Source organism: Patagioenas fasciata, chromosome 16 (assembly GCF_037038585.1).
Source record: "Patagioenas fasciata isolate bPatFas1 chromosome 16, bPatFas1.hap1, whole genome shotgun sequence".
Taxonomy (NCBI): domain Eukaryota; kingdom Metazoa; phylum Chordata; class Aves; order Columbiformes; family Columbidae; genus Patagioenas; species Patagioenas fasciata.
In genome coordinates this window covers 6,800,436-6,824,429 of record NC_092535.1, presented here as the reverse complement: position 1 = coordinate 6,824,429, position 23,994 = coordinate 6,800,436, and the positions used below count along the sequence as shown (strand labels likewise).

Here is a 23,994-nt window from a genome sequence, read left to right as displayed (position 1 = left end):
AACAGTGATTTCATTGGGGCCACAGCTTTGCCATTTTGGCTAATTTTGGCGTCTAAGTAAAACATTATCATTCAGCTTGAATAGTGATGGCAATTTAAAGAGGAGAGAGTTGCCTGTGGTTCCAGCTGAGAGGCAAAAAAATCCCAGGTCTTTCCAAAGCCTCTTCTTCCATTATAGGTCACGTCAGGAAGTCGCGGTTCCTTTATGGAGCTGAGCTTTATATAGGGATAGAGTACCCATCTCCTGCTTTTTCCAATTCCAGTTTATAAACGTGCGCAGAAATTGCACAAACTGGCTTGGGGAACGTCCACAGAGCTGATGCACAGAGAAGTTTTCCTACTGTGCAGGTTTTTTTCTGTATGAACCTGTTAAAGCTGAAAGGAATCCCTTTGTTTCAAGAATTATAACCCAGAAGCTTAACTTCTGCAAATATGAATCTGGAAATCATATTGCAGGCCATACAGGTGGGAACATGACCTGGCTTTAATATTCTTATTTATTGGTTCTTTTCTGTATAACACAGCAAAACGTACCCCCCAGCGCCTCCATGCACCCCTCAGCACCCACCTGCACCCACCCAAGCACAAAGCACCCACCTGCACCCCCAATACCCATGTGCACCCACAACACCCACTCGTGCCCACAGCTCCCACCAGCCCCCCACTGCACCTACCTACCCCCCCACAGCATCCCCCCCACCCCACAGCACCCACCCAAACACAAAGCACCCCAGCGCCCCCAAACACCCCACAGCACCCCCATACACCACCCAGCACCCTCCTGCACCCCACAGCACCCCCATCCACCCCCCGCACCCTCTCCCCCGTCCCGCACTACAAGTCCCGGGAAGCCCCGCGGCAGCGCCGCCCCCGCCGCTTCCCCGCCCGCTCCCGCCTCTGCCGGCACCGCCATGGCCGCGGCCCCGGCGGCCGAGGGGGCTCCGGAGGATCCGCACGACAGGTAACGACCCCTGGGCGCCCCCCGCTACAAACCGCCCCCGGGACGGGAGCGGGACCGGCGGCTCCGGGGCGGTGCGATCCCGGTCGCGTCCCGCGGTGCCACTTCCGCGAGTGGGCCCGATCCCACCGCTCCTTCCCACGAACCCTTTGCCTTTTCCCATCCCAGCAACCAACGCTGCGGATTCTTCCCATCACGCAACCATTTATCCACTGTTTTTACCAAACTGGGCTTATTTCTTGTTTAGCTGGTTTCTGGCTTTGGGTTTTTTACCGTTCCTTTTCCTCCCTAATTTCACAGCCGATGAACCGCAGAGCCCTCTTGCAAACGCGCTGGCACATGCGTCAGCTCCAGCAAGCACGAGGTGCTGGTGGAGTGGGAAACACTATCAAAAAATCCACACTAGACGGGCATTTTTTTTCCCCCACTCAGGTGTTTTCTCTTTTTTCCACTCCCTTTTTCACCACAATCCACAGGTGTGGAGGAGCATGACTGCTCCCAAGCAACAACACCTGGGAATTGGCTCTGGAGCATCACCAGAGTGGTGGCAAACCTGGTTATGGGGATGCGAGCATCCCTGGTTGTAGGGTACCCGGATCCGAGCATCCCTGCGGCACCAACTGACCCCCGCTCCACCGAAATCGGTGCCAAAACGCCACCTAAATACGAAGCCAGCAGCTGCCCGTGACAACATTGTCTTTGCCCTTCCTGTCAGTCAGCGGTGGCAGCAGGGAGGATGAGGATGAGGCAGGGGAGGAAGGAGCCAGCTGAAGTAACGGGCAGATGAGTAACTGGGTTGTGTAACCAAGCGCCTTCCACCGCCGGGTGGCCTGACCCTGCGCTCCCGCGGCCCTCACTCAGTATAAATAGCAGCGAGGTAATTGTGTTAGAAGAGGGAAATGTTTGTCCTTTTGTCGTCTTTCATAGAGCTGAGGAGAGCGAGGGGGGTGTTGAGCTGCCCGTGGTGCTCCGTCCTGCGCCGGGGCAGCTGTGGCCAGGGCAGCGCGGTGGCAGAGCTTGGCGTGAGGACGGGGACAAGCGGGCGTGACGTTCCATGGGTCGACAGGAGGGACACGGCGCGGGGAGGGCACCCTGGAGCTGCTGGCACTGAGGTGGCAGGAGGGTCCCTCTGTCCCTTGGGTGTGTCCCTGCATCCTCTGGGTGTGTCCCTAGGGTGTGTCCCTGCATCCCTTGGGTGTGTCCCTGCATCCTCTGGGTGTGTGCCTTGGGTGTGTCCCTGCATCCCTTGGGTGTGTCCCTACATCCGCTGGGTGTGTCCCTCTGTCCCTTGCACTGGTCCTTCCATCCCAAGGCCTTTCCTTGTGCCCTCCCTGCACAAATCCCACCTCCAGCCCGTCTCGCTCTCAGGGTGGTGGGATACGGCCCCGTCTCACCCTGGAGGGGGGTTCCTGGTGCAGGTCCCCAGGATTTTTGGACCAGGCTGTTGCGGTGCAGCCACATTCGGCTTAAGTTAAAGCTGCTGTAGGACATTAAAAGCCCGGCGGAGGGCTGGCTTATGCAGGTCTGGCCCAACAAAGACCACAAAGATGGAGGGAAGCAGGTTTGGCCCATGGGTGCTGCTTGCAGGTGTGGAAGGCAGGAGAGGGACCCTCTCCTGCAGGACCAGACACCCCTCTGCTGTGGGCTTGCTGTGTCTTGAGCTTTTTCATACAGATCTAGTGACAATATTCGGGTTACGGTGAGCAAAGAGGGAAAAGGGCTGTGCAATTCAGCTTCTGTCCTTAAATCCCAAGGAGAACGCACCGAGCAGCTTTCCATCCCTGGAAGGCAAAGGGGACCTCAGCCCTTGTGCCCACTCTCCTGTTCCTCCCAATTTTAAGTCTTGGAGGCTGTGATTACAGAGGAGGGATTTGCGCTTAAAGATCATCTAGAAGGAAAAAAAAAGTCCAAAACCCAGGAGTTTCGGCCTCTGTGAGAGCTCTGAAACCGGGAAGGGGATCGGGAAGCGGCGGTGATGTGCGGCGGCTGTGCCGGGCGGCTCGGGGTGCAGAGCTGGCACAGGCGATTCCCGTCCCACCGGGGAGTCGGGACAGTCGCTCCCCTTGCTTGGACCTTTTAAACAAAGGCAGGAAAAAAGGCACCGGGGAGCGTGCGATAAGGAACAGCGTCGCCTGGGCGAGGGCTCCTCGCCGCCAAGTTCCTTGTCCCTTTTCTTTTTTGCTTCTTCAATGAGAAAGAATAGAAATCGCAGCGGAAGAGGATTTTATTTTTAAGCTCCTGAAAGAGCTTTTACAGAGCAAGGGGAGTCCGTGCTGAAGTCACAGGATGGAAAATGTTCCTTTGATCGTCGTTCACTTTGCTGGCGTCGCGGCAGCAGCGCTGGGGACAGGTCACCTCTGAACCCCCTGTCCCCGTCCCGCAGCCCCGTTCGGGTGCCAGAGCCTTGTCCCTGTTCTCTAGTAGTGCTGGCATCATTGAGACATGTTTTGGGGTGATGCTCTCCTCTGCTGGTGCCATTGCTGGACGGGAGCAGGGGCGGCCAGTGCGGCCGTGCCCGCTGCCCCCCGTGTTTGGGGGGTTGCTGAGGATGCAGCACATGTCCCCCACCTCTGGAACAGCCCTGGTGCTTCAGGGAGGGGGAGGAAGGGCCCTTCTCCCCATCTCTCGCTCCATCTCCAGACATTTCTTAGTGCTGAGTGCGGGGGGAACATCCTCCCTGTCCCCCCCACTGCGGAGGTGGGTGCACTGAAGCCAAGCTCTCATTTCACTGTGCCGGGGGCTGGGGGCTCGTTTGGTGATGGCAGGACCTTGTCACGATGAGCCACATCCCTGGCAGATCCTGTTGCTGCCTGTCTGTCGTTTGGGTGTCACCTCCGCCACCCCCCCATTCTCAGCAGCCAGTGCTGGGACCCCCCCACTGCAGTTCCCGGCTGTCCCCCCTTACTGGGCATGCTGCCCTTCAGCTGCTGCCCGTGTCCCCAGGGGTGGCTCAGTGCTGGGTGCCCCGGCTCCCGCCCCCCCGGGGATGCTGGCGCTGAGAGAAGAGCTGGAACGGCCGGGGGGGCAGCTGGCGGGGGGGCTGAGCAGGCAGATCGCAGGGCCGAGCAGCCAGCGGGACGTTATTCTTAGCCGCCCGCAGACCCGGGTGTTGAGTTTCACCCACTTGTTTACTCCGGGCCGAGGGGACAGCGAGGGGCAGCTCGTCCCAGGGGAGCTGAGCACCAGGGGGCTCCCAGCTGGACCCCCCTCCCCAGCGACTCCAGGATGGGGACACGTCCTGCATCGACAGCCCCAGCACAGCCAGCAGCCCCTGGCCCCAGCCAGCTCCATCCACTGTGGACCCCTCCATCCCGCCCCGGCCCCCTCCCTGCTGACACCGGGAGCTGCCGGTGCTTGCGGCCGCGCACTTACCGGGTGGTGGGCGAGCTGCTGCCCCGGCGATCCCCGGTGAGCCCCCATGTCCCGGTGGCCCCCATGTCCCAGGCAGCCGAGCGAGCCCTGTTCCAGGGAGCAGAGGTGTGGGGGGGGCCGGTGTTTATTGCCTGTGCAGAGGGGCGGTGAAGGGAGGTGTCACTTCACCTCCCCCGACCCCCCCGCTTTTTCTTTAATCAAGCCAGTGCTATTAATATCAGGTAATGAACGTAATCTCGAGGTTAAGTTATCCTCTTATGCGCGCTGACCGCTCCGCAGCTCCCAGCAAAAGACGCTCCCCCGCCAGCACCCTCCTCCATCCTCCCATCCCGAGCCCCCTCTGTCTGCTGGGGGGTCCCCGTCACCCCGTCCCTGTGGTCCCCGTGCCGGGGGGACACTCCTGTGCATGGCTCAGTGCAGCGGGGTTCGCCCGGGGACCCCCGCCGGCACGGCCCCCCTCTCACCACGGTAGTGCCGGGGGACAGGGACGGGGTGACACCCTCTGCCCAGCGTCGGGGTGGAGATGAGCAGCCCCCCGGCCTTCTCCAGCGTCCGCATATCAGGCTGCTGGGCCCTGGGGCCGGATGGCGGGTGAGTTCCTCCTTTGCTGTGGTTTTTGGGTGGGTTTTTTACCTTTTTGTCACCTGTTTGCTTTCAGTCCCCGCTTGCGGGAGCAAACCCACCGTGTTCCCGATGCCCGGCTGAGGCTGCGAAAGCACCGGCAGCAGCTGGAGGAAGGATCAGCGTCCTGGGGGACAGGGATGGAGCCACACGGGTGCCTGTGGGGGCTCAGCAGGTGGATTTTCGGGACTCGGCGGGTGGATTTTCAGGGCTGCGTCCTTAGTTGTGTTATTCACAGGGTGCGGAGGATGAGCTCTCTTGTTTGCTTGCAAGTTCAGGTTTGGGGCTTTGCTGTTTTTCTTGCTGGCTATGGGGGCTGTTGGGACATTTTGGGGAGCAGACCCCACCACTGGGCATCCCCACGGGGTCAGGGTTTCTCCTGGCAGATTCCAGCATGAGCTACAGGCAAGGCAAAGTGTCCCCAAAAGCTGGGGACAGTCTGCAGAGAGCTGGTGACAGCTGGGTGCTCCAGGAAATTTTGGCATGAGGGGGGTTCCCAAGTCCACGGTGATGTTTCCCTTCACATTTGCCTTGTGGCATCGCGCTGCTGAAATCCCAGGGTACGCTCTGCTGGGAAGGGCCTGCGTGGGACAAGGACCGTCCTTTTGTCACAGCAGTGGCATTAACTTCAGCTATAAATAGAGAATTCCCTTCCTCCGGGTGCTTTACCTGGCAGGTAGGGGCATTGCATGGGCTATGTCGCTGCTGCAGGGAGGTTTTTTAAAAGTGACAGAAATGGCAGAAGGAGATGGTTGCGAGGTGGCTGGGAGGAAAGTCCCTTCTTGGCAAAGACCTCCACGGAAAACATCTCCACAACTTGAAGTGTAACATTAGGAGAAAGCGTCTGACCTTTGCAGGATGCTGGGGCAGCCCCAGAGCCCTCCCCGCGGCCGTGCTTATCGGAGATAAATCACGGGAAACACTGGTTTAATAGGTCTAGAATATCCACCTCTTGTGTCGATCTGGATGGTGCAGATAGGTGTCTATAGAACCAGGATTTTGGTGAAAGTCTGGAAGTATTTGGCTGAGAAGAGGCGAAGCAGGGCAGCTCTTGGAACAGGATTAACGTGCTGCATCCAAGAGCAGCCCCAAGGGTGCCGGGGGGGGCGACTCTGTCCTGTCTCCGTCCCTGTCCCCACAGCTCCTCGACATGGAGCTGCTGGCTGGGTCCCTCTGTGCCAGCACCTCGGTGTACCCCAGGCTGCAGAGAGGTGACACGGGATGTCACCTGTGGGCACAGCCTGTAATTATGGGCTCAACCAGAGACGTCGGGGTCCAAATCTCGTCCCTGCTAGGTGCTGGGTTGTATTGATGCTGCACAAAGGTAGGACACCTTGCAGACATCAGCCTCTCACTCAGGCTCCTCTCCAGCTCCAACAAACAGGATTTTGCCAAACTCGGAGTCACTTTGGGAATTGTGGCCTCATTCAGCATCGCAGCGTGCGGATCGTGGGCTGAGGCTGGCGGAGCAGAACTGGGGTGTGTGTTACACCGCAGGGCAGAGCATCCCGAACCGCTCGCCTGTCGCACCAGCGCGTGTCCCCGGTGGAAAACCGGCTGAGCATCCCTGGGGAATGGCGCCGGCGGCTCGGCTGGCGGGTAACCACGGCCCCAGGAGAGGGGCTGGGACACAGATGAAAGGAGCCGTTTTGTTTTCTGGTAAACAACCGTGTCTTTGTCATCTCTTGCTTTTATCAAGCCAAAATGACTTTGTTTATACACCGGCATGGTCGGCTGATGTCAGCCCCGCTCTGGGAGTAGTGTACGGGGGGGTAATTGCTGCTGCAGCATCGCTGGTGGGAGAGGAACCCAAAATACCCCGTCTGGGTTTGCTTCTTTCCCGGCGGGTGTCACCCCCAACTTTGTTTTTTAAAAGCAATTCTTAGTGTGTTTGTGGCCCTTGGCGAGCCAGAGGTTGGCGTTGCCTGGTGCTGGCCCATGGGCTGGTGCTTTGGGACGGGTTTTGGTGGCTCCAGGCTCTGGCGGGGGCCTGGGGGTTCGTAGGGCTGGTGTTGGTGTGACATGTCCCGCTGCAGGGGCAGGAGCTGCACCCGCGTTTTGCTGGGAGGGGTTTGGCAAAGGCAGGTGCGTCGCTGCCTCCCGCTCCGCAGGGATGGGGTGCCGGGGATCCCGCTGTGCTTGGGGGGTTACCAGGTGGCTTTATGCACAGATGGCTGGTCTCAAATTCTGATTTTTATCTAAAATGGCTCTAAAAAGGGCTGGGGGAGGGGAAGGGAATTAATCTTCATACCAAAACAGCTTAAAATCAACCCAAAATCTGTAAAGCCATGCAGTTTAAGCCCTTTCAAGAGCAAGAAAAACAACCAAGAGGCAGCAAAGCCTGACCAGCCCAGCTGGGCTGTATCGGACGGTGTCGGGTTTGGGGACTTTGGTGCCCGGGGCTCTCTGACCTTGCAGAGGTTTCATTTCCAGCCCAGTGACGGCTGAGGAGGCAGCGCGAGGAGAGCCCTTCGCACACCCCTCCGGCACAGGGAGGAGCGGGAGCTGGTATAAATAATCCCTGGTCCCCGTGCCGGCGGCTGGGCTGCAGCTTATCTCCTGGCCAGAGGCCACTTATCGCCTCCCAGGCGCTGCTCTCCTGCTGCCAAGCTCAAAAGGACTCCGGAGGGTGTTTTTTTCCTCCTCTCCCTCCCCAGGGCTGTGGCGGGAGGGGAGATAAGAGAGAGAATTTAGCAGCTCCCGGGTTTTGCTGTGCTCGGTGCTCGCTCAGCCTGCATGCTAAAGCCAATGTGAAGGGCTCTGGCCAGCTCAAAGGCTTTTCACTGGGGGTTTCAGCCCTCAGGGGTAGGAGATCTAGGGATTTGGGAGGGAGTGGAGTGCTCAGGGTGGGAAGAGGAAAGAGGTTGTGCGTGCGGGGATGAGGATGGTCAAACCATAGCCCACGTGTTTGGCTTCCATCCCCCAGAAATGTCCCTCAGCACATCAGGATGGATTATTGCCCATGGTAAAACATCCCTTAGTGCTTTTGAGAGCTTGCTGGGGTATTTATTTAATGTAAACATTCCCCAAGCAGGCAGGCTGTGGGAAGTGATGCTTGTGCTGCACCTTCTCCAGGTAAAACAGCTGGTGGTGCTGCAGCTGGGCTGTGGTTGCCTTACCGCTACAGCCTGGGACCCCCTGAGACCCCACTCCCACACTCTGGCAACACTGGGGAAGGGCTCCCCACCACCAGTAACCCAGCTCCTTCCTCTCTCCATCCCCAGCAACAGCAGCGCCGAGTCCTTGGACCGGCTGTACCCCGCGGTGGGCTCCAGCAAGCCCCCCCGAAAGCGGACCACGAGCCAGTGCAAGTCAGAGCCCCCCCTGCTGCGGACCAGCAAGAGGACCATCTACACAGCTGGCCGGCCACCCTGGTACAACGAGCACGGGACGCAGTCCAAAGAGGCCTTCGTGATAGGTAGGGGATGGCAGCGTGTGTCCAGGCTCTGTCCCACCTCTGCACTTCAGCCCGTGATGGGTGGCTTGGGCAGCATGGGTGCTGCCTGCCTGGAGGCTCCCCAGGAGATCTTGGGGGGATTCCTGCCCCACAACCTGCTTGGAAACTCGAGGTTGTCTCCGGGCTGTGGCTGTGAGCTGCTCAGTCCAGACAGGACCAGGGAGGGTCCCTGTGGTTACTCCAGTGTTGACTGGGTGAGCCGTAGGACCGGGCAGAAGCCGAGGGTTTGCAGATGGGGTGGTGGATTATAGCAGGCACCACCAGACACAATCTCTGCTTGTTGTTCTCTCAGCTCTTGTACTCGTTGCCTGAGTTGTCACGAGTTCCCAGGGATTTAGTCTAGGCTGGTTCTCATGCCAGCTCTCCCGTTGTTACACAACCATCTAACGAAGGGTTTCCTAGCTTTTGCTGTACACATTGCTGGCAGTCGTTGTACACAGCGTTTGACATTTTCAAGGATAGTATCTCTGTTGTAGAGCCTATTGATCTCCCTCTGTGGAGGTTCCTCCAGCTTAGTGAAATAGGGCAGGACCCATGCTCCAGCTTGTGGCTGGACAGGCAGATCCTGGAGTTGGTGGTTTCATCCCCTTTTCCCTGGCAGGCCTAGGAGGAGGCAGCGCCTCTGGGAAGACCACGGTGGCCACCATGATCATTGAGGCTCTTGATGTCCCTTGGGTGGTTCTGCTGTCCATGGACTCCTTCTACAAGGTGAGGACACACATCGTCCTGGCTCCTTGGGCTGCCATGGCCCTTGGCATAACACCACGATGGGGAAATGCACTGTTGATGGAGTGACAACCTCCTGGTTCCCCAGGACCCTTCTGGTGGCTCTTGTGGCAGGAGGGTAGGTTTTTGGGCACGGCGGTGGGGAGGGAAGGACTAACCCCTTGTTTGCGGCAGGTGTTGACCAAGCAGCAGCAGGAGCAGGCAGCCAGCAATGACTTCAACTTTGACCACCCCGACGCCTTTGACTTTGACCTCATCATCGCCACCCTGAAGAAGCTGAAGCAAGGCAAGAGTGTGAAGATCCCCATCTATGACTTCACCACCCACAGCCGGAAGAAGGAATGGGTACGGGACACAGAGGGACAAGGTGGGGGACTGCCAAAGCGGGAGAGGGGGAGCTGTTTGGACCCCCCAGCCCCTGCCTTTTGCAGGCAGACTCAGGCAGTTGCCCTTTGGTCTGTGTCTGGCTCAGGGTGCATATTTCGGGTGAGCAGCACTGCTGACACAGTCACTGACAAACCAGAGAGATACCCGGGGATGGGGCAGCTCTGAACACGTGTTCTGTGATAACCACATCGATTCTGACTCCACAGAAAACCCTCTATGGCGCCAACGTGATTATCTTTGAAGGCATCATGGCATTCGCAGACAAGGAGCTCCTGAAGGTGAGGAAGGGTTTGGGGTCAGTTCCAGGAAAGCCTGTCAGGGACGAGGGCTCCAGCTCCCCCTTCTACAGCCTCAGTCACAGCGTGTGGTGAGCAAAGAGTCCCGGCTGCCCTGGGGCTCCTGTGCACCACTGGACGGGACTCTGTCCTCCCATGTTGCTTCAGCATCTACAAACCAGCCCTCCATGTGAACAACGTCTGGTTCAACCTTTCACACAGCCGTTTGTTCCCAGGAACTGGGAGCCGAGTGGTGACCTGGTCCCTGGCAGTGCTAGTGTATAAATCTATCTAGAAACAGCCCCCCTGCATGCTGCAGTGTGCACAGCCAGCACAGTCTCTTGTACCCCTGCTGCACAAAGCCTGGGGTTCCTGGGCTGGACTCATCCAGCACTTCAGGCTTTCTTGGGAATTATTTGGATACATGAGAAGTGCTATAGGAGGGACTGAGCCGTGCACAGACTTAGCCAAGCTTGGTCTGGAAAGTTTCCTTCCCTGCCAAGCAAGTGTTTGGGCTGCACTTTCCTGGAGCAATGATGACCTCCAGTGGACAGCCAGATAAATCCTTGAGAGTTTCCTCTGACATCCGTGTGTCACTGTCACCCACGGGCCATGTCGTGCACTGAGGTGCTGCGCCTGGATCCCCTCCAGCATTAACCCAACAGCGCTCTGGGATTAAGCCACTTGGTCAGTGTCACAGACATTAACTTCTCTAGGCTCCTTCTCACTCTTGAATAACCAGATGTGGATGGGCTGGGAGGGGCCAGAGAGGGGCCACAAAGATGATCCAAGGACTGGGAAGTTGCCACATGAGGAAAGGCTGAGAGAACAGGGCTTGTTCAGCCTCGAGAAAAGAGGCTGAGTGAAGAGCTCAGCACCATGTTCAGTATTTACAGGGTGGCTACAGAATAGATGGAGATGCCCTTTTTCCAAGGAGTCCCATGGAGAAGACGAGGGGCAATGGGGACAATTTGTTCTTGGGGAGGTTCTAATTGACACAGAGGGAAATTTTTCCCACTGAAAACAATCAACCACTGGAATAATCTCCTCAGGGAACTGGTGGATTCCCCAACATTGGACACTTTTCAAATTCAGGACAAGGTGCTGGGCCAGATTGGCTAGACCGGACCTTTAACAAGAAAGGTTGGATCAGGTGATCATTGCAGTCCCTTCCAACCCAGTATTCTGTGATTCTGTGATCCAGTCGAAGTGTTGGAGCTGCTTGGAAGTGGAGACAGGGTCTGGAGGTCTCAGGGCACATGAGACTAAGGGGCAGGTGGCAGCAAGAGACTCACTGCAGCATCTATGCTGTCAGGCAGGTTCAAGTTCAGGGATTGCAGAGGCAAAGCTCCCTCCAGGCCAGAGCTGAGCCGGGCTCTGTTAAACCAGTGTTATGCTGTGCACAGGGCTCAGCCTTCTGGCTGGGGTTGGTGGGGGAGGTCGGTTTGAGGGACACTTCCAACCTGGTGAGGTTTGTTCCTTCCCCTCTCCTTCCAGCTCCTTGATCTGAAGATATTTGTGGACACAGACTCGGACATCCGCTTGGTGCGTCGCCTGCGCAGGGACATCAGCGAGCGTGGCCGTGACATCGAGGGTGTCATCAAGCAGTACAACAAATTTGTCAAGCCCGCCTTCGACCAGTACATCCAGCCCACCATGCGGCTGGCCGACATCGTCGTGCCCCGAGGTACCTGCTCAGGGCATCCCCGACCTGCCCAAGGTCCTGAGCAGGACCTGAGAGACCCCGTCCCTCTGTCCCCAGCTCTGCTGGCCGGTCCCACCACCCTCCAGCTGGCTAGGGCAGAAAAGTGGCTGTCCCATGCCAAAGCAAAGGTCGGTCCAGTTGAGCATCGCCAAACACTGGCCAAAAGCAGATTCCTTGGGGAAGTTCTGTGCTTTTCCCTCAGATCATCTCCTGCCCTACCAGCTCCTGCAGCTCAGTGATTTAAAAGCCAGAAGTGACTTGTAGATATGCAATAATAGATTACTAAGTAAGAATTGAACAGTAGCAGGAATGTCTCCTGCTGGATGATGCTTTGCTAGGGCAGGGATTTTTGAACATAGTGGCAAGCTTGGGCAAGAAGGTTGGACTAGATGGACCTTTGAAGGTCCCTTCTGACCTAAACTATTCTGTGATTCTAAGAAACGTGTTTCAGGCCCTGCTGGCACTGTGGTTCTGACCGGGCCGTCTCTCTCCTTTGCTTTCGGTTCACTCCAGGGAGCGGGAACACGGTGGCTATCGACCTGATCGTGCAGCACGTCCACAGCCAGCTGGAAGAGGTGAGAGCTGCCGGCTCCGCGGGTGTCACTGTGGGGACAGCCGTGCTGGTGCAGCAGTGGTGTCACAGGCAGCTGAGCTCTGGGTGCCAGGGTGGCAGTGGCCCCGTGTCCTTATGAGCTCCAGGCTCTGTGGGGCTGTCCCCATGGGCTCCTCCCAGCCCTGCTCCCTCTGTTTTGGTGAAGGTCGCTGCCTTTCCCCAGTGCCCTGGGTGGTACCAGGCTTCTCCGCAAGCTGTGGTCCAGCAGCAGCTGGGCGCAAACCAACCATCTTCCAGTGATCTGAGTGACATGCCCTCCTGGGGCCAGCATCGCCCCAAACTCTGCGGTATTTCATCTCTCTGGTTTCTCCTCCTCACCCCTGTGCAGGCGCTGCTGCACGGTCTTTCCAGCCAAGAGCCCACTTTTCTGTGTTGGGTGCAGCCCGTGGGTTTCAAAACCCAAAGTCTTGTCACGTTTGATGCCCTGCTCCAGGCACAGACTCCATCGCTTCCCCATCACTGGTTTTAACAAGTTGTCTTTGCGTGTCCTGAGCCAGCCCTGAGCAATGGTTTGAGCCTGGGACCCTTCAATTGAGTGACACTGTTGTGTGTCACTGTTCCCTGAACAGCACAGTCTCCTCCTGCCCATTTGTAGCTGTGATAAGTTGTGGAGATGCTCAGAGCAATGTCCTGGGAGGTAGACGGCGCGTGACCTGGAGGTGGATGTGCTTGAAAGCCATGGGCTCAGTTCCCATGTGCTTTTCTGAGCTCTCGGCTGGCAGGAGCTGCTCGGCCCTGAGATGGAGCTGGCACATGGTAACATCGTGCCTCTTGTGCCCGCTTCGGAGCAACTGCTCTGATGCAAAGGTATGATAGAAGTTTGGAAGTTCCCCGCTCTACACAGTCAGGGCTTTCTGACTGCCCAGATTGACGGCACTGAGCTCTAGCAGATCAGGAAGCTGGTTCTAAACCAGGAGCGAGGATCAGAGCCCTGGTATCAGCACTGGCACTGGGCTGAGGAGAGCACACAGCCATGGGCACAGGCCAGGAGGGGGAAATAGCTGTTTCTCCCAGGCCCTGGAGAGAATCTGGCCGGGAAAGCTCCTGGCTGGACATGAGCAAACACAGCAGCTCCTCCCCAGAGCGCTGTGTGAGCCCGGCGAGGGGCTGGCTGGAGGGGGGCTTTCGTTACCTGGGGAGGGGAAGAAGGGGAAGAGGTTACGTGTGAATGCAGGGAAAATATTCCTATTTTTCCTTTTCTTTTATCTTGAAACGACCCTGGTGTTGACAATGCTTAATACCGGTTGCATTGTGTCTTTGTGTTGCTGCTGCAGCGTGAACTCAGTGTCAGGTAAGAGCCCCTAACCCTGTCCTGTCTGTGCAGCCCGAGGCATTTCCAATGCCAGGCACTGCTTGGCCTCACCCCGACCCACAGGCCAGACCCACGGCTCACATAACGCTCGGCCGTGTCACATTCCAAAGCCGGCGAAAGGCCACCTTGTCCTGGCTTTGGGAGCTATGGGGACAGGGATGTCACCCTTGAGGGTGCCACCAGCTTGAGCACAGAGCCCTGGAGCTGAGGCAGGGACAGGTTTGTTCGCTGAGGACCCCTGGTCTCTGCAAGAGGGGAGGTTTGTGTCCTGGGATTCTCTTGAATTTCCCTCCATAGAATCACAGAATCATTTTGGTTGCAATGGGCCCTCAAGATGATCAAGTCAAACCATTCACCCAACCCTGGCACTGACCCATGTCCCTGAGAACCTCATCTGTTCAACCCCTCCAGGGATGGTGACTCCCCCACTGCCCTGAACAGCCTGTTCCAATGCCCAACAGCCCTTTCCAGGAAGAAATTGTTCCCAAGATCCAACCTCAACCTCCCCTGGTGCAACTTGAGGCCGTTTCCTCTCATCCTGACGCTTGTTCCTTGGGAGCAGAGCCCGACTCCCCTGGCTCCAAGCTCCTTTCAGGCAGTTCAGAGATCAGAAGGTCTCCCCTCAGCTCCTGTTCTCCAGCTGAACCCCCCAGGTCCCTCAGCTGCTCCCATCACACTTGTGCTCTGGCCCTTGTAAGACAAATGGTTGTTCAGAGCCACTCTCCAGCCCTGATAATTAAACATCATTAAACACCAATTATTAGATTAAGCAAAGCAGCTCAGAAATGGCGAAAGGTACCCCCATTCCTACAGTAAGAAAATACTTATGCCCCGTTCTAGTAGGATTTCTGATTTCTCAGTACCTGCACATGGGTGCTATAGGGTATATATTGATTCACTTCACCTCCTCAGCACGTGGATCCAGGTGTGACTTTAGCTCTCTTGCTCCCATTAAGCAGCCAGAGAAGTTTCCAGGTGTTTTTCTAGGAAGCAAAGGGGATGGAGAACTGCAGATGGGTTTCCATTGAGACTTCTGTCATCAAATGGAGACACTTAACTCAAGTAATGTTACATTTGGCGTACAAAAAGCTTTTGAAGTACCTCAGATGAACAGGAAAAGACACTGCTTTATGTATTTCTGTTTAAGCTATTTGTTTCCTAGACTAGGCAACTGAGTGATTTATTTTATTTCTGTTTGCTTGTGTAACACCATGGGGCCTGACATTTCCCTGCACACAGCGTCAGCTTCCCCCTGTGTCTGGAGGGCCAGGTGGGAAGGTTCTCTTTAACCTGGAGAGAAGTCTGTTGCTGTAAAAAATTGCAGGAATAACACTAGAAAGTAAACTGATGTGTGCGTGTACATATGGATATATGCCCACATGTATGTGTGTATATATACACATATATTTCCTTTCTCTCCAGGGATTCTCCTCTTTAATTGAAGTGGCGCTTGGTACAGGTGATCTTTTTGTGCACCTTAAAAATCAAATATTTAATAATATGTCAAGAAAGTATAATGCTAGCAGGTTTGGAAAGGTACCTCTGACCTCCAGAAATATCTCACTGATAGCCACAACCACAGACATTTTTAGGTTCTGTTTATGGCTTGTGGTTTCCATTTATGCCTTTGCCAGAAAGCCTGGAAAAAATTTCCTACAAAAAAATCTCTTTAGGCTCCTGGAGTCCCTGTGCTTTTCCTGCTGCTGCGGTTCCCATTGGCTCCTCTGCAGCTCTGCGCTCGCAAGAGAGTGAGGTGGATGGAGAGACGCAATTCAAGCACGATGCGCTTGGAAAACAGGGCTTTTCACCTAAACCAGTTCCCCACCCTCCTGGCTTGAGTGGCTTGATCTAAATGTCACTGTTGTTGTTCTGATGTCGCTGCCTTTTGGTGGCTGTGGGAACGCAGCGAGGCCTTTGTAGCTGGTAGAGTCAAAGCTGGGTGCTGAGATCTGGCCCCAGTCTGAGCTGCTTCGCTGGTGCTGGTGCTCCCTGACTCTCAGTTCATCAAATGGGTGAATTTGGAGGAGTTTAGAGAAAGTGGTGCTAGTTTCTGGACTTGCAAGCCTTGTTTTTGTCCTGTAACTGCTGGCTGCTGAGGGGCATCGCTGCCTTCCCCCGCCTTCCCTCGGAGCGCAGGTCAGACCTCAGCATCCTGCACTCGGGGTGGTTTTTGTCCAGCTCCTCCCGTGTTCGCAGTGTGTGTGCTGGAGATGTGGTTACACACTGACACTCTCTTCCCGTCCATGCCCAGGTGAGTTTTTCTCCTCCACCCCAGCAGCAGGAGCTGGACCAAGCCCATTTTCCATCCTGTTTTCCATCCTTTTTGCCACGCTATTTCAGCAACAAGCCCAGCTCTTGGAGCCTGTGCTCTTTTCAGCTCAATTCCCCTCGCCAATCAATATTCCCCACCCCCAAGGTCTCGATCAGCTTGCCATGCCCTTTGCCAATTGTGTCTTTAAATATCAACCTGTGGCGCAGTTTAATAGCCCTTGTTTGAAATGTCAGCCATGAAAGCCAGCTGCTGTACGTGTTTGAAATGCCTTGACTGCATTCGCTCCTTTGTAGCTGGATGTCTCTTGTCTGCTTCCCGCTTGATAGCATGCTCAACAAAGAGCTGAGGATGTTCCCTGAAGCCTTCCTGAGAGATGCTCACCCCTTTCTCTTTCTTTTTCTTTCTTTCTTCTACTTTCTCTTTTTTTTTTTCCTATAAAGCTTTTGTTCTGGGGGGGGAAATAAGTTTCCAAAGAGAGACATTTTTCTTTACGTTCTCGTGGCTGCTTGCCTGAATTTTGCACCATGGTCCTACCTGGCAGGGGGAGGGACAGACAGCATTGCTCTCAGGGTTGGTGACGGTGACCTGCTCCCTCTGTCCCTCCTGGCAGCGAAGGGCCGTTAGTTTCACCGCAGGTGACATCGGGGCGGCTGCCAGAGAGGCCAAACTCTTCTCTCTGCCTCTCCAATGGCTGGTGATCCCAGGGCAGGTTCAGGTGAGCTCAGGGGAAGGAAGGTCTTCCCAGGAAGTTGTGACGTTTGGTTCAGAGCCGGGTTTCTCCTGCTCTTCCTGGTGTTTTCGGCTTCCAGGGACTCCGAGGCTTGTGCAGATGCTCTCTCCAGTGTGCCAGGAGATGGTCAGCCCTGCGGGCTGGATAAAGTATTTGCAAGCCTGGTCTTGAGTGCCTGGGGTTGTTCTGGGATTGCAGCAGAGCCCTGGGCAAGGGCTGGGCATTTCCAGCTGCAGCACATGTTGGCATGTGGTACCACCTGAGACAGAGATGGGACAGTGTCCCTTGCTGTGACTCCGGGCTGGTGAGAGCAGATGGAACTTGGTGGCATGAAGAGCAGCTGTGGTGTGACTTGGTCACCACGGGAGGAGCCCTGGGGTGGGTACGGTCCAGGCACCGGGCAGCTCCAAGAGCCGTAGATCAGTTAGGGCTTTTTTTCCCCCCCTTTGACTAATGATGGTGCTTTTTCCTTTGTTTCATGTGGTGTTTGTCCCCCTCCCCTTAAACTCTCATGTTTCCTGTCTTGTCTCCCTTGAACATCCCTCCCACCTGGTGACCAGAGGAAGCTGCGCTGGGATATGTGAGGAGACAATTCTAATGGCTGTGTTTTGGTTGTGACACTAATGTCGGGGAACGGGGATGAGGGCTGTGCCGTGTAAGCTGCGTTACTAACCCAAGCTGGGGGTTTTTGGGCAGACAGGGTCCTGCTTTGCGGGGGCTGTGCAGACCAAACCAGGGTGGGCACTTGAGAGAGCATCTTCATCCCAACCCCAAAAATGGGATTTGCTGCTGTTCCCCCAGAAGGCACCTTGGGGACCGTCCAGCGCTGAGCAGGGCTGCAGTCAGACCTCCCCATCCCCACGCTGGGCACCAGACCCTGCGCGGGTGTCAGGGGAAGGTGCGGAAAGCTCGGTGACAAAATGCTGACAGCATTTCCCGGGGTCTTGGTGACAGCTCGGTGTGCAGGGGAGGTGTTCCCAGGCACGCGGAGGGGCAGGAGCGCTCGGTGGCATCTGCGGCAGGGAGCAGGAGCCAGGTGACACTGCATTCACCTGCAGCACCAGGGACCAGGGCAGGAGAGGGGCTGCCTGTCCCACTGGTGTGGCGGGATGCTGTGACACGGACCTGACAGTGACAGTGGGGAGAGGTGGCCGTGACAAGCCCAAGCGTGTGCTGTGGGTGGGTGGGAGATGGCCCCACGGGCTACAAGCCCCCCAGCTGCTCTGATCTGGGGCACAGCAGTTTGTCACCTTGGCTCTGTTGGCGGCTGATCTCTGTCCCCCGCAGGAACAGGCGAGCAGGCAGCCCTGTGCAGACAGCAGTGTCTGCCAAAGGTAGAGCTCAGCTCTGTGTCATGAGGGATTAGGCTGGGCTGGTTGGCACCTGTGTCCCCAGGATGTGTCGTAGGTTCTGTCCCCAAGCCAGGTCTGGCAGGAGGAAGGACAGGGGGGCTGTTGGCAGCACAGCCCCGGCGTAGGAGCATCTCTGAAGGCAGCTAACCCGAGTTGCAGTGACTAACAGAGTGAGCTCGCTTTACCAACGGCAGATCTGGGGCCTTGAGGGCTGCTTGTCTTAAATGGGCAGTGGGGTCTACGGGATCGCGCTGGGCTTGTCACCAAGCCTGTGATGGGAGCAAAACCTGTCCCACGTGCTCTGCATGGCCATGAGCTGTCTCGGCTCTCGGGAGCGTTCCCTGCATAGGGGTTTTTGCTGCTACGCAGGACTGGAGCTGGCAAAAGTGAGAAGGAGCCCTTAAGTACCCACAGGCCTTGGGAATGTCTCGTTTGGTGTTGGGTGGCCAAGACCAGGAGATGGCTATATGGATGGAGGCCTCAACTCATCTAGTCCTGCCCTCCTCCATTCCTGCCCAGTCATCTTCTCTGTCTTCTTCTCCGCTTGTGTGCCTCTGTGTGTGCGTGTGCAATTAATCCAGGTTTCTGCTTGATTTGAAATCTTTATCACCTGGAGCTTTTGTTTGTTTGCTCTCTTCTCCCCCTCCCAGCATCTCTCTGATGGGTTGCAGCCGCTGGCACGTTTGTGAGCTTTCAGACCCCAGCCCTCCTCCCAGACAAAGTCTCTTGTCCATCCTGCCCAGCCTTGTGGAAGCCAGATAGATGTGACCTTCATCTCATTACTGCCGCTCTCAAAGAGAGAGAGGTGACTAATGGGGCTCCATTGTGCGCTTCCCCGTGAACGGTGTTCCCTTGATCCAAGAATAGCTCCCAGCCCCATTAGTTGTGTGAAGATGAGTCACACAAAGCCAGTCCTGTCCAGCCGTAAAGTCTTGAAGCTGTTCCCAATTTGGTGTCAATCCGACTATTTCTGAAATCCGGCTATCTCAGAAATGGCCTCGTTGCAGCCCTCGCCGGGTGGTGCAGCTGTCTCCATGACACTGCCCTGATTGACACAGGCCTGTCCCATTCCTACAAGTGACCTCTGTCACTTGTAGGACAGAGAAAACCACAGCGACTCCTCCTCACCCCACAAGTTCAGGATCCACCCCCAAATCAGACTCTCAAGCAGCAGGAGGTTTTAATCTTGTTTTCCACTTTCTTCCCAACCAGAGGAAACGATACGGGCCCACCGCGGGTTGCTGCCCAGCAGGAATGGCAGGTCCTCGGGCTGCGAGGTCCTCCTGGTCCCACCAGCCATCCCCGTTCGTGGGAGCAGGGCTGGCCGCTCGCTCGGCTGTGCTGGATGGCCCTGCTGTGCGTTTGCAGTGTGAGGTGACATCTGGGAGGACGGCTCTGGCCAGGTGCTGTGCTCTAGCCTCACCTGAAGACATTCTGACCATGTTTTTGGTTTTCAGGGCTGCCCTGGCCTCTGCCCACCAGTGCCACCCCCTTCCTCAGACGCTCAGTGTGCTGAAGAGCACCCCTCAAGTGCGGGGCATGCACACCATCATCAGGTAAAGCCCCTCCGGGGTGGGATGGGGCTTGGCTCTCAAACCTCACTTGTGCCCCATCCCTACAGCTTGGGGACATGGGACAGGACAGACAGTGGTGGGCCTCTGGCTACAGGAGCTCTGCTCCATGGTCTTGCCAACAATTTTTCTTCTTTTTACCTGAGCCCCATGCAAACCAGACCCCAATAGCCAGAGAGGGGCAGGGGCTCCCTCCTCCCCACAGCCCCCCACTTCTGCCAGCATCTCCCAGGATGCATCTTGGTCCAAAGCTCACGGTGGCTTTCTCTCCCCTCTAGAAACAAGGAGACCAGCAGAGACGAGTTCATTTTCTACTCCAAGAGGCTGATGCGGTTGCTGATTGAACACGCGCTCTCCCTGCTGCCCTTCCAGGTGGGTTTGGGGGTGCAGCTGGGAGGACGGGCACCAGGTGCCGTGTTTGCTCTCTGATTCCTGACCTGTAACTCCCAGGGAGCTGGGACCGTCCTGACACTGCTCCTCCAGCCTTCCCCGTGTACCAGCCCTTTCCTTCTCGGTTAGAATGGGACAGGGCTCCCTTGGGCCATTGAGCACTGACGTGCCCCTGGGTGGCCATTCTTTGTCCAGCCTCGGTTTCCAAGGGGTCAGAGCAGCCCAGTGCTGCTCCCCGGTACCAGGGCTCTGGGAGCCATGTCACAGCCCTTGGTAATGGTCCTCTCGTGGTTTTTGTAGAGCTGCACAGTCCAGACCCCTCAGGGACAGGACTACGAAGGGAGGACATACAGTGGGAAGCAAGTAAGTGGAAGCAATTCACTAATTAACGCTGTGCTGTGGGGCTACATTAAAAGGCCTGGTGATGCAGGGGGAGGACACCCCTGTTTTCTTGGGGTGAGGCCGGGGTTTGGTGCCTGCTGTCATGAATACAATACCCTGTATCATCGGGACAGACAGCAGCAGGTCGGTGGCCAGGGATGCCACCAGCAATGTCACTGTGCCACTGCTGCCCTCCCATTGAGAGAGGCAGCCTGAACTGGGAGCAGCACAACCCTCTTGGAAGGGATGTGCTTCGGGGTTGTCCATTAGGATCCCCCACTGTTGAGGCCCAATGTCACACCGGGGTGATGTGTACATGCACCGTGTGTACGTGCACCTTCCCGGTCACCCTCACTGTGTGCTGCAGATCACTGGGGTCTCGATCCTGCGAGCAGGAGAGACGATGGAGCCAGCACTGCGAGCAGTGTGCAAGGATGTGCGCATCGGGACCATCCTCATCCAGACCAACTGCAACACGGGCGAGCCGGAGGTAAAGACTGAACGCCTCAGGTTCCTCAGCTGCTCCCATCACACTTGTGCTCCAGCCCCTTCCCCAGCTCCATTTCCTTCTCTGAACTCGCTCCAGCACCTCAAGGGCTTTCTTGGCATGAGGGTCCCAAAACTGACCCCAGGATTCAAGGTTTGACCTCCCCAGTGCCCAGCACAGGAGACAGTCACTGCCCTGGGCCTACTGGCCGCACTGGTGCTGGTACAAGCCAGGATGCTGGTGGCCTTTTTTGGCCACCTGGGCACACACTGGCTCACATGATACATGAAAGTTCCTCCACCCCTCTAGGAGGAGGGTTGGGGTTGCTCTATTTGCCTGCAGCCTCTGAGCTGATCTCTCTCTGCCCTGCCCAGCTCCACTACCTGCGGCTGCCGAAGGACATCAGCGAAGACCACGTCATCCTGATGGACTGCACGGTCTCCACGGGCGCTGCAGCCATGATGGCAGTGCGGGTGCTGCTGGTACGAGGGTGTCGGGCAAGCTGCAGTGGTGGGTGGTTCCCCCTCAGTAACATCCAAAACACCAGCCATGTCCATGCAGAGGGGCCTCGCGCTGAAACTGTCCCTTCCTTGTGTGGTGACAGCCTGGATTTAGTTGGTCTCTTGGTCCTGTGCCCAGTGATCCCAGTGGGCACAGAGAGGGGAGGAGGGAAAGCAGCTCCAGGAAGGCCCTCGCTGGACATGGACCACAACCTGCCTCAGATACCCTCACCCCAGCTGTCTCTGTGCCTTTCCCATAGGATCATGATGTCCCAGAAGACAAGATCTTCCTCCTCTCCCTGCTCATGGCGGAGATGGGTGTCCACTCCGTCGCCTATGCTTTCCCCCGCGTGAAGATCATCACCACAGCTGTGGACAAGAAGGTGAACGACCTTTTCCGGATAATCCCCGGCATTGGTGAGTATCTGGGCAGGAATGACCTGTTTCAGGGGAGTTTTTGGTGCTTCTGGCCTACTCATCAAAAGAGGTGAAACCTTGGTTGAAACAGCAGCTTAGGCCTGACCTTATTTTACCTGGGGACCCACTGCCACTGCGGGGTCCTGCTGCCACATGAGTGTTGGCATGTTGGCATGTTGGCATCGACATGCATGCTCCGAGAGCTGTCATGCGGCCGTAACCGTGTTGGCAGAAGGAGCTGTTTCCACATGCCCTGAGCCTTCTCCGGCCCCGGGTGGAGAAGCTGGGCTGGGACAGCTGGAGCAAAAACCTGCACCCAACTCCTTCCATGAGCCGCCACCTTCAACAAGCTCATCTGAAACGAGCTCACCGTGTTCTTCTGTCCTCACCTCCGCTGTGCCAGGAAGCACCCCTGCCACCGGGTGCTAAAACAGCCTCCGGGCTGCTCCAGTTTTGCTGCCGCACGAGTTTTTGTGCTGTTCAAGCTGTCAGATAAAACCTGCTTTTGTTTCCTTGCCTGCTGGGGGGGCGGATGGGTTCCAGGGCTCCCTGCAGAGCTGCACTATGCCTGCCTCTCTCTTTTTCTCCCCACAGGGAACTTTGGCGATCGGTACTTTGGGACGGACGCTCCTCCCGACTGGAGCGATGATGAAGATGCTCTCAGCACTTAGCTGGATGTGGAGATGCCACCGGCGCCAGGCAGCTTCAGCACCTTAACCCCTTCTGTCCATCGCAGAGATTTCACCTTCCTCCTCACCAAGCATAGATATTTTTTTCAAATCATACATTGGAGATCTAGGGCATATTTTTTCAAAGAAACACAAATCCTACTTTGACTTTGTGGACAGTCGTGTGTCCCAGCATAGAGCGGAGTTAATTTATTTTAATTTAAATATTTGCCTATATAACTTATTGGAGATATTTTATAAAGAAAAATAATAAATTTTTTCTCTTTTTTTCTGGAATGGAGCCATTCTTTGTCATGCCCCAGAGCTGCCCAGAAGAATTGCCTGGTCCAACCCTTCCTGGCCAAAGCCTGGTCTAGACAAGCTGGCCCAGCTCCCTGTCCAGCTGAATCTTAAAAGTATCCAATGTCAGGGAACCCACCCCTTCCGTGGGGAGATTATTCCAATGGCTGATTATTTTCATTGGCAATAACGTCCCTCGTGTCCAGTCAGTATCTCCCTAGGAGCAACTTGTCCCCATCGCCGCTCGTCTTTTCCATGGGACTCCTTGTACAAAGGGTGTCTGCATCTATTCTGTAGCCACCCTGTAAATACTGAACATTGTGCTGAGGTCTCCCCTCAGCCTCTTTTCTCAAGGCTGAACAAGCCCTGTTCTCTCAGCCTTTCTTCATGTGGTGGCTTCCCAGTCCTTGGATCATCCTTGTGGCACTTCTCTGGATGCTCCCCAGCCTGTCCACATCTCTTTTGCACACCAGACTCTAGGCCCAAGGGAAGCATTGGTGCCAGAGGAAGGGCAGCTCTTCATATCTCCAAGGAAGCTGAAGTTCACCTTGGGTCACATCATTCCTTAGCTTGAGAAACACCGAGACCCCTGAAACGCAGCTCAGCCAAACATCAGCTTGCTTGTGCTGAACCAGAGCGGCTCGCACCGTGGGAGGAGCGGGTCTCGTCATGCTCTCCAGGAAGCTGTGAGCAAGGCCAGCGCAACCTCAGCAGAAGAGCTGCCAGCCCTGAGATGAATGTGGTCAGAGGAGGCTGTGACCCCTGGGCTGAACACTGAGTATTTTCCTTGCCTGCATGACTCAAAGTACGAATGCAGCATCCTTGTGCTGGAGATAAATGGACCAAGAGGAGCAAACCTACCCCTTAGCTGGGCTCGGAGGGGTCAGGCAAGGCAGGCGCTGCCGGCAGCAGGGAGAGCACAGCAGGAGGGAGATGTTCTGCCAGGCCCTTTCCGAAATGAGAGTCACCTGGTGTAACTCAGTGTGGGCTCAGGTGCGATGAGCCCAAAATAACCACCACTGTTCTGCGGCATGTTGTATAAATTCTCAACTAAATTTAAAAGAAAACACACACCCGAGTTCCTGCAAGCTCTCAGCAAAAGCTTGAGCCCTTGGCTTGAAAGCCGCGCTCAGAGCCAGCGCTGACACTTGATTAAAGTCTGCTAAAAATAGCTCCCTGCGTAGGTGGAAGGAGAGCTCATAAGCACAAACACAGGAGAACAGGCAGACACAGGGTTTTTGGCTGGGGTACCAGGTGAGCAGTGGTGGGACAAGGGACAGCAGCATTGCCAGGCCCATGGAGGAGCATGTCTATACCCGGAGTCCTTCCTCGGGGCTGCAGCTGCCAGTGCAGGAGCTCGGTGCTGGAGAGGGGCAGTGTCCTCTTTCCAGACCATGCTCAAGCCCATGAATGAATGCCGCCATCATCCTTCATGCATAAAGCTCCAGCAGACCACGTTTGAGCAGTGCTCTTGGCCTCCTTGAGGAAGACAAGACCGTAT

The 23,994-nt window shown here is 56.2% G+C and overlaps 1 protein-coding gene across 4 annotated transcripts; it reads left to right on the top strand.

Annotated features, from left to right (window-relative positions):
- The first annotated feature begins 880 nt into the window (after positions 1 to 880).
- Positions 881 to 22,490, top strand: UCKL1 (uridine-cytidine kinase 1 like 1). 4 transcript variants are annotated; one of them, XM_065849898.2, is made up of 15 exons: positions 881 to 960; positions 8,175 to 8,368; positions 9,009 to 9,115; positions 9,308 to 9,478; positions 9,727 to 9,798; positions 11,293 to 11,482; positions 12,014 to 12,075; positions 16,988 to 17,007; positions 19,237 to 19,335; positions 19,629 to 19,722; positions 20,041 to 20,103; positions 20,489 to 20,611; positions 20,983 to 21,090; positions 21,369 to 21,525; positions 22,120 to 22,490. In XM_065849898.2, the coding sequence occupies exons 1-15, from the start codon at positions 911 to 913 to the stop codon at positions 22,194 to 22,196; spliced, it is 1,587 nt and encodes a 528-aa protein (XP_065705970.1). In that variant the 5' UTR covers positions 881 to 910; the 3' UTR covers positions 22,197 to 22,490. The 4 variants fall into 4 exon arrangements, with proteins under 4 accessions (XP_065705970.1, XP_065705968.1, XP_065705969.1 ...); XM_065849896.2 differs by lacking the exon at positions 881 to 960 and adding an exon at positions 4,659 to 4,920; XM_065849897.2 differs by lacking the exons at positions 881 to 960; positions 16,988 to 17,007 and adding exons at positions 4,659 to 4,920; positions 13,388 to 13,404.
- Positions 22,491 to 23,994: the final 1,504 nt, after the last annotated feature.

Bases quoted from the DNA above. Each gene is read 5' to 3' on its own strand.
- UCKL1 (XM_065849896.2), top strand. From the start codon at position 4,853: ATGAGCAGCCCCCCGGCCTTCTCCAGCGTCCGCATATCAGGCTGCTGG. The intron at 11,483-12,013 runs GTACCTGCTCAG...GGTTCACTCCAG, and splicing joins CGACATCGTCGTGCCCCGAG to GGAGCGGGAACACGGTGGCT. The intron at 19,336-19,628 runs GTAAAGCCCCTC...TCTCCCCTCTAG, and splicing joins GGCATGCACACCATCATCAG to AAACAAGGAGACCAGCAGAG.